At 39.5% G+C, this 8,623-nt stretch overlaps 2 protein-coding genes across 3 annotated transcripts in view; one reads left to right on the forward strand and one right to left on the reverse strand.

Annotated features, from left to right (window-relative positions):
• The first annotated feature begins 629 nt into the window (after positions 1–629).
• Positions 630–6,641, forward strand: LOC107603264 (deoxynucleotidyltransferase terminal-interacting protein 2-like). 2 transcript variants are annotated; one of them, XM_016296038.1, is made up of 8 exons: positions 630–777; positions 2,055–3,535; positions 3,635–4,150; positions 4,295–4,433; positions 4,559–4,654; positions 5,246–5,410; positions 6,027–6,136; positions 6,277–6,641. In XM_016296038.1, exons 1-8 carry the CDS (start codon positions 703–705, stop codon positions 6,383–6,385), a joined length of 2,691 nt encoding a protein of 896 aa, XP_016151524.1. In that variant the 5' UTR covers positions 630–702; the 3' UTR covers positions 6,386–6,641. The 2 variants fall into 2 exon arrangements, with proteins under 2 accessions (XP_016151524.1, XP_016151517.1); XM_016296031.1 differs by having other exon boundaries at positions 2,055–4,150.
• Positions 6,642–6,725: 84 nt separating this feature from the next.
• Positions 6,726–8,623, reverse strand: part of spata6 (spermatogenesis associated 6) — an 11,105-nt gene continuing 9,207 nt past the window's right edge. The window contains exons 11-13 of the mRNA XM_016230899.1: positions 8,357–8,434; positions 7,445–7,539; positions 6,726–6,922 (exon numbers count right to left, since the gene is read on the reverse strand). Coding sequence (XP_016086385.1) covers positions 6,757–6,922; positions 7,445–7,539; positions 8,357–8,434 — 339 coding nt within the window. The 3' untranslated portion in view covers positions 6,726–6,756. The remainder of the gene's footprint in view (positions 6,923–7,444; positions 7,540–8,356; positions 8,435–8,623) is intronic.

Raw genomic sequence — 8,623 nt, forward strand, 5'->3', positions numbered from 1 at the left:
AAGTTGATGTATTTCCTCAGCGACCAGCACGGATCAGCTCTAGGCATGACGAAGCGGATATCGTCCTCTTTTGGAAGACCAAACAAAGTAGTTTCGCTTTCACAACGAATCACACAGCGTCTTCACGACATGACAGCGTCGGCAACAACAATACTACAGCGAGAATAAAAGTTGTGCCTTCTTTCGTTGCGTGAACATTTGGGCGGCGTTATGCAAATCTTCCCACATCTTGACGTAGACATGTGGGGGCGTGTTAGAACGAGCCTTAGGTGTGGCTGACTCTTAACTTTTATAAAGAATATCTCTTTGGTTTTGAGACTTTAGTCTTTGCAACTTTACAGATCTCCTTTATGCACCAAGAGCTTGTAACACTCCAAAGAGAAAGGAAAAATTGAAATCGCATCATATGACCCCTTTAAAAGTTAGTTATCTAAAAAATGTTTTCTTTAAACTGCTCATAACTTTTTCAAGTCAGTTATAAACAGGGAGAATTGTCTAATGTGAATCCTAAAAGTAAGTCTGATTACATTTTGGCTAGCTACTAGTTGATGAAATTAGTTCTTAAGACAGTCTTAACGTAGTGTCTGTTTATGCAACTGGCCCCTGCTCAGGGATGCTTTCTTGCATCGATTAGTCGCGCCTGCGCATTCAGAGAACGCGTCTCGCAAGCGGAAGTGCGTCTAGCGTCATTATAGTGGCAAGATGGTGGCCACCAGGAGAAGAACACGCGTGGGCTCCCCTGTGAACGATACCAGCGATGAAAACTCTGGAGCCACGGTATGTATGGTTCTTAAGTAGTTTAGCCATTTAGTCTACATATTCTCCGCAAGCGTCAGTGTGTGCTTGTAATTGCAACGTTGTATGTACTTTCATGTAATAATGAGTCGCTGCATGTGTCCATACATGCCCGAGCAAGTGTGGGAAACCTGTTGAACTAACAAATCACGTCCATATTCAATTAGATAATAGTGTCCGTTCATATTTGTTTAATGTCGTCTGTTTTGCCTTCTTCCTCGACTTGACACTTATGTTATTAAACAAGACCGGCTGCATGTGTAGCTTTGGGCTGCAGTCTCACGATGTGTGATCATGCTCCTGTTAGGCGGGACATCTAGCCATACGTACATATGTTAGTTTTCATTAAAGTGACCATATGTTATTGGTGAATTTTAAGTAACGTCACTCCTTCTGATAAATATTTATGTCATTAGGTTATGTTATAAAAGCAGAACTGTTAAAGTATTGCAGTATTATTGGGAAAAACATCATCACAACCCAGATTATGTGTGATAATATAAATATTTCAGAAGATGGTTAAAGGCAGGGTAGGTGATTTGGTTCAAAAGCATTTTTGTTATGCTGGTTGAAAGTCCCTTCACAAAAAGTTCGTCCAATCATATCACTCGGTTCGAGGGCTACGATAGGCTGCCCTTCCTATCTGTCTTTGGATGTATTTGCATACTTCTGAGCACCCTGTTCGCGCAGACATGATACGTCAACAGCAGACCGAGCGAGAATAGAAGGCGCAGTTATTGTAATATTATGCGCTTTGTACTGTAATGTTTTCCGGTGAATGAGACATGAGGTAATCTGCCAGCGTCCCGTTCAACCGTCCACCAACGCCGTCTCTCATCATGTCGCTGGTTAGCCCTGTTTTAGAGAGAAGGCTTGGCTTTGGAGAGTGATTTGCAGGCAGGGTGGGATCTTATGCTTTCAAAGCTAGCTTGTTATTGCTACCCTCTCCGAAATCGCATAATACCTCATGCAATCTTTAAATTATAAACTGTCAATCCATCACTGAGCAATGTCTACTTTTATTTCTGTCTTAAGTTTTTCATTGAGTAAATAATCCAGCTATAACTCATAATGTTTGTTTACTAAATGGCTATTATTCGAACAATAAAAAAAAAAAGTAATATTAAAGATTGAGCAAGTAACAGTTGATTGGTGGTTTATGATTTAGTATTTAAATTTTAGTGTGTATCAATTCAAATGTCTATAAAAATTATAAGAAGTCCTTGAATAATCTGAAGCAAATGTTCTTGCTCTCACAGCAGCCTACTCCTTCGACCAGAAGAACACGGCGCAGAACGCTAATGGAAGAAAACCAGCCCCAGTCCGAATTTGTTGGCAACTCCCAGCCAGATGAGCCGAAGGACGACTGTACTGCCTCTTCCTCAGCAGCAAGTCTGCCAAAGCGTGACATTAGAAGATCCACACGTCTCCTTGCTGACAAAAAGCAGCCTAACTCTACCCATGAAGCTGATGTGTCTGAGTCAGAGTCCTGCTGCTCTGTAGTTTCTGATGTGCAGGTGACACCTAGAACCAGACGGAGGACTGCAGTCAGGGGGAAGCCCACTGTACAGGATGAGGCATCCGAAGTTGAATCCTGCTCATCTGAGGTGTCCGCAACCCATTCTCGCAGAGCTCCGTACAGCCTGAGGAAACGTGTTCTGACTTCAGCAGCTGCAAAAGATGCCACAAAGGATGATGATGATGATCCCTCAGGGGCTGAGTCGTGCAGTTCTTCTGTATCCGTCACTAAAGCTATGGACACCCGTCCAATAACAAGGAGCCATCGGAAGACTGCTGTTCCTTCCACAGAAGCAGATTCATCTGAACCAGAGTCATGCTCCTCCAGTGTTTCTGGCCTACGTGGATCTGTGGTCCGCAGATCTGCACGAAACCAGAAGGTAAAACCGACTGAGCCGATCCCTTTGAGCTTTGAGGAAACCACAGACACCCCTTCTCCAATGTCCAGGAAGAGTGCAAGTAGGCGCAAAACTGTAGTTGACGACAAAACTGACTCTGATGGATACAAGTCTGGTCCCAGCATGAGTCCGTGGAGATCCACCAGGCGTCAGCCCAAACCTGACACTCTGGTTGGTGAATCCGATTCAGAATCAGTAGCTACTGATGTCTGCACTTCTCAAGGGAGCCCCAGCCCTCAAAGAGGAAGGGGGACTCCTTGTAGTAGCCGAACCGGGTCTGCTAGTAGTAGCCGTGCGGTTCCTGTAACCAGGACAAGAAGTAAAGCAAAAGGGGCTTCTCATGTAAGTGACACCATTGCAACTGCTGCTGCCATGCCTGAGGAACCGGGTGAGGGGCTTGAACCTCCTCATGAAAGTATTCCAGTACCTGATGGAGATGAAGCTGAAGACACAGTAGATCAACTGGACAGCACCGTGACCGTGGACACCAGTGAAGCTCAGGAGTGCACCATGATTGAGGAGAGAGCTGAAGATACCACTGTAGTTCTTGATCAGGATGAGGCCATTGAGATGCAGGGACCCCAGAGCAGCATGCAAGACGTTGAGCCGGTGGAGGACAGTGGAACTGAAACTCTGACACTTCAAGAAAAACCTGCGGCTGAAACTTCTGCTACGCTAACTGAAGAGTCTGGAGATGTTGCCATGGAAAATGATGAGCCAGAGTTTGTGGAGACAAGCCACGTTGTTGAAGATCATACATGTTCTGAGCCTGTGAAGGAGGATACAGTAGAAGCTGCGGCAGAAGATCCTGTACCAGCTGTGATTGAGAAGGTTATTGAGGATCAGACTTCTACTGAGCCTGTGAAGGAGGATGTGGTAGAAACCACCCTAGAAGATCCTGTACCAGCTGTGGTTGAGGAGCATGAGGACAAGGTTGATCGCGAAAAGAAAAGTGTGATAATTTATGAGGAAGCTAATGACACCGTTAAGACAATCGAAAACGACTCCGTAACGTTGAATGACCTTGAAGGCCCTTCTACAAGCTCACACTCTCAAACAAATTTGACCATCACAGAGGAAACATCTAAGAAACCTCCTCCCCAGAAACAAATGATCAGTTTACTCGACAGCAGTGAGGATGAAGACAGTGCTGATGAAGGTCTGTCTTCAGAGGAGGAAGGCTGTTCACATAAAGTTGAAGATGTGCAGAGTGAAGACGATGTGATGTGTCCTGATGGAAATCAGGTGTCAGAAAAAGCGGAGGCACATGGTAACGGACTCTTTGTTATAGACACTAAACCTGGACTACGGTCTAAGAAACCGTATTATGTTGATGCCAAGCAAACCGAGGAAGAGGATGAGGAGGATTTTGTTGATGAGGATGGAGATGACGATGATGACGAAGATTCAAAAGTGCTGTTTGCTCCCAAAAAGCCTCTGTAAGTTGGTTTTGTTTCTCCTATTGTATTGTTTTTTTAAATATTAAAAACGTTTCAATATTTTTAACTCTTCACTAAATATTTACATGTAATATTTCAAATATATTTAGTCTGAAAATGTCAAACTGTTTTTTTCTTGCTCAGGATACAGCTATCTAGTGCCATTGACACAGGTCTGAAAATGAAGGAACTTGGTGGTTTGTACATCAGTTTTGATGGCAACAAGCCAAAGAGTCTTTCCAACAGTTCGAAAAGCCAGAAGGACCTGAACAATCAGGATGAGGTAAATAATCATTTATTATTCTGGATGAAACATTGGCTGTATTTGATGACAGTTCAAAGCATTTTGTGCAGCTGTAATGCTTATTTAAGCAAAAGGGCATAAAAAATGTTGTATTCATTGTGTAGTTGCTGAAGAAGAGTGTTATCGTTCCGGAATTTGAGAAGAAAGATGCTGTGCCTCCATACAGTGAATCTAAACATGCTGCTAAACTCAAGCGTAAGGTGGGTACACCCATTCATGTAGAAATGGATAGTCTCATATTTTGTCTCCTTAAAAGGAAAGCTGTTTTACAGTTTTTATCTTTTATTAATTCATCTTGAAAACTTACAATATCATTAAAAAGTTTGGGGTCGGTAAAAGGATTTTTTTTTTTTATTCAATCTAAATCATTACAATTTTTAAAAATTAAATTAGGAGCAAGGGTGTATTAAATTGATCAAAAGTGAAAAAAACATTTTATTCAAAGACTGAGTAATGGCTGCTGAAAATTCAGCTTTGCCATTGCAGGAATAAATTACATTTTAAAATACAGGAACATAGAGAAAAGTAATTTTAAGTGATCATATTTCTTATTAGTATTTCGTTTTTTTTTTTTTTTTTATCATAAATGTAGTCTTGGTGAGATAACTTTAAGGGTAGTGTGTCACTTTAAACCTTTAATACTCAAGCAATGGTTATGATTTCTGATGATATCTCAAGTCATTATAACAGTAGTGTTAACAAATAAAGTTTGTAATTCTCATGCTTTTGATTACATCAGGGTTTTATAAGCAATGTACTAATCTTATTTGTGTGATATTTGTCATATACAGGCGGAAAGAGAAAAGACAACTGGTGATGGCTGGTTCAACATGAGAGCTCCTGAATTAACAGAAGAGTTCAAAAATGACCTGAAGGCACTTAAGATGCGCTCAGCCATGGACCCAAAGCGCTTCTACAAGAAGAATGACAGAGAAGGATTTCCCAAGTACTTTCAGGTTGGTTGGGGTAGGACTGGGCAATATGGCCAAAAAAAAATCATATCGGCATTTTTTGGCTGAAATGCGATATACGGTATATATCTCAGTATTTTCTAATTGGAAAAAAAAAAAAAAAAACATTTCACTATATTTGTTGTCAGTGCTTTTTTTTTTATAAACATTGTTTCATTGGACAACATTGGGCAGGATGTTATATATTATTATTTTTAATACCCTGCCCAATGTTTTCCAATGAAACAATGTTTATATTGGTGAAAACAAATATAGTGAAAGTAGATTGTGTGCGAAAATTAACACATTACAATCTAAAAACAAAAATAATGATTTTTAAAACAGAAGTTAAATTCACTAACTAAAAATGAAAGTAAACACAAGAGCATAGATTAATTGCATTATATTTTGATTACTCCATTACTGCCATCTGCCATCATAAATAGCCGTGCACCGTACATATCGCTTATTAAAAAAAAAATATATCGATATATCACACAAACTTGATATACCGACCAGCCCTAGGTTGGGGAGTCTTTATCAGCAACTTTTCCCCTCAAACAACTTTTCAAAAAGCCATTGTTCTATTCTTTCGAGTAAAGTTTTGATCTTTTTGTTTCAGGTTGGTACAGTGGTTGACAACCCAGTAGACTTTTATAGTTCAAGAATCCCTAAGAAACAAAGGAAAAGAACCATTGTTGAAGAGCTGCTTGCTGATGCAGAGTTTAGAAGGTAAGAAAACTGGCTGATTAGCTTTATATGCAGTAAACTGAGATAAATGATTTGTATTCATGAAAATGTTTTTTTTTTTATTGACTTCTCTCACTATTGTTTTAAATTAATTGTCATGTTCTAAAATACCTCCTTTTCAGCTATAACAAAAGGAAATATCAAGAGATCATGGCAGAAAAAGCAGCGCAGGCCGCTGGCAAGACGAACAAAAAGAAGCACATGTTCCACAAAAAGAAAATTAACAAATAGTTTCATAAGGCAAATCAGTTTTTGATTTTGAAATATGAGGCAACTATATTTTTTTAAATTTCAGTGGATCAATAAATGCTTTTTTTAATCATTTGCATTGCATGGGGAAAAAAAACTTTTTAGAGTTTTTTTTCTTAAATGGATCGAGATTGAAAGACTGACTGAAGAGACTGATCATTCCTCTCTGGGTTCACAATAAATTAAGTCCAAAATGATGTATTTTTCTTTTTACTAATGCTGTCATCATTATGGAAGTTAAAGTATGTTACACATTGTCAAGCTTCCACCACCCATACTGTTTCCTGACTTGATTTACCTGACATACGCAAATACACCAAATAACTGATTAAACATATCTATGGCTATTGTGTTCAGGTGCTTTGTCCGGGCTGTGATGCGTTTCTGTAGAGGTGCCTGTAGATTTTGCTCAAACTGTCCTCAAACACCGCTCTTTGCGCCTTTCCTGTGTACGCAGCTGCTCTGTTAGTCCAGACTGTTCCATTGTCTAAATGAACAGATGGATCTCCAGAAAGAAGCCTGCAGTATGGACAGGACACAATGTTTATGGGAATGTCAAATTAAAATGTATAACTGCATATTCCACTGCAACTATGACAAGCTCACATTTTCAAGGCTAACTATAAATGGCTAAACATTAAATTATTTAGCCATAACTCGTTAATAGTAGCCTATACAAGACTCAAGCTCAAACAATGATGTTTTTGTTCCATTAATTTTATGTGCAATTATAAACGTTACATGTGGAAAACATACCATAATATTTTATAACATTCTATTATATATAGCCTATATGTGTGTGAGACCCATTCAAATTCAACTGCTTTTATTTCCAGCTAATTTCTTTATAATATATGCTTTTATGTATATACATGTTGAATGTAAAAAGTTCAACAATTGCGACATAAAACTGCAGATTAAGACTCCCTATTTTACAAAATATTTTTTATATATATACACACACACATCACCCAAAGGAAAGGTTCTTTCAATTTTAATTTAGGCTAGAAATCCTAAACGGTTTGAAATGAGGTGGTTTACCTGTCCTTTGACAGCCGCCTGTCAATCACTGAGTCACGGTGGGTGGAAACACGTAAACTCTGTCTGAACCCCTCCTCCTCCTCACTCTCTTCATCCTGACAACACACACACACACACACTTTAGTCATGAAAATATAAACATAAATATGTGTATATAGTAGTATAGTATATATAGTATATATACATAAATAATGCAATAAACTGTTTAATTATAATATGGTGAAATTAGCACAAAGATATGTAGCACTGCCGAATATCCCAAACTAATGATTTTTTCCCCAACAATCTGCTAATGCAACAAAGAGTGAAACTCTCATAAAAGCAAATCTGCTTGATAAATTTTTTTTTAAAGAAATCCCAGTCCTTCTCTCTTTTTAACTCTGGAGTGGATTACACATTTCACTTCTCGAGCTGGGCTTCAGCCACGCAGCGCTTGGCACCCAACTGTGTCACTGTGGCATCTCTTCTCTCTCTCTTCTGTCTGTAAAAGATGAGCCTGTAACAACAGCCATCAGCCTGCATACCTCCCTCCCAGTGTACATGCACTCTTTTTTTTCCTCTAAGGGAGGATTTGGGGAAGCTTTAGAGTAATTAGAACTCTTTCGCTTTTCTTTCACGTCAGGGTGTTCCAATGAAACATGGTGTGGGCGGTGATGCATTTAAGCGGCCCACAACTCAAGCGAACAGAAAGAATGAGCACGTAAGGTGATTACCTCGTTCACTTCCTGGGAGACAGTGGTGGCACATCCTGACACAATGGATGTGAAGAATACAGAGTGCCTGACAGAATCAATGGAGGATGTTTGAAACACTGACATGTGCCGTAACGAGTGTTTTGGAGAATGCTTCTGCATGGGTTAATGTGCGCATTGAATGACAGCATTACATGCAGTTGCGATCTCAGAGACGTACAAAAGAAAGCTTGCAGCGAGGTCCGTGGATGTCTAGGATTCTCTGCACTCGTTTGTGGATCTCCTCCGACGCTTTATACTGGAGTAATAGCTGATGGAAATTCAGCTTTGCATTTTTTTATATTGTAATAACATTTTGCACGATTACTGTTTTTTTTCTGTATTTTTGATCAAATAAATGCAGCCTTGATGAGCATAAGAGACTTCTTTAAAAAACATTACAAGTCTTACTGATCCCAAACTTTTGACCGGTAGTGTATATATAAAC

Source organism: Sinocyclocheilus grahami, unplaced genomic scaffold, assembly GCF_001515645.1.
Source record: "Sinocyclocheilus grahami isolate Dianchi unplaced genomic scaffold, SAMN03320097.WGS_v1.1 scaffold16.1, whole genome shotgun sequence".
NCBI classification, from domain to species: Eukaryota; Metazoa; Chordata; class Actinopteri; order Cypriniformes; family Cyprinidae; genus Sinocyclocheilus; species Sinocyclocheilus grahami.

What these genes read in the sequence shown, in the direction of transcription:
- LOC107603264 (XM_016296031.1), top strand. Translation starts at nt 703, where the DNA reads ATGGTGGCCACCAGGAGAAGAACACGCGTGGGCTCCCCTGTGAACGAT. An exon ending in TTTGCTCCCAAAAAGCCTCT is followed by an intron (nt 4,151 to 4,294) that starts GTAAGTTGGTTT and finishes TTTCTTGCTCAG; the next exon opens with GATACAGCTATCTAGTGCCA. An exon ending in GCTGATGCAGAGTTTAGAAG is followed by an intron (nt 6,137 to 6,276) that starts GTAAGAAAACTG and finishes CCTCCTTTTCAG; the next exon opens with CTATAACAAAAGGAAATATC.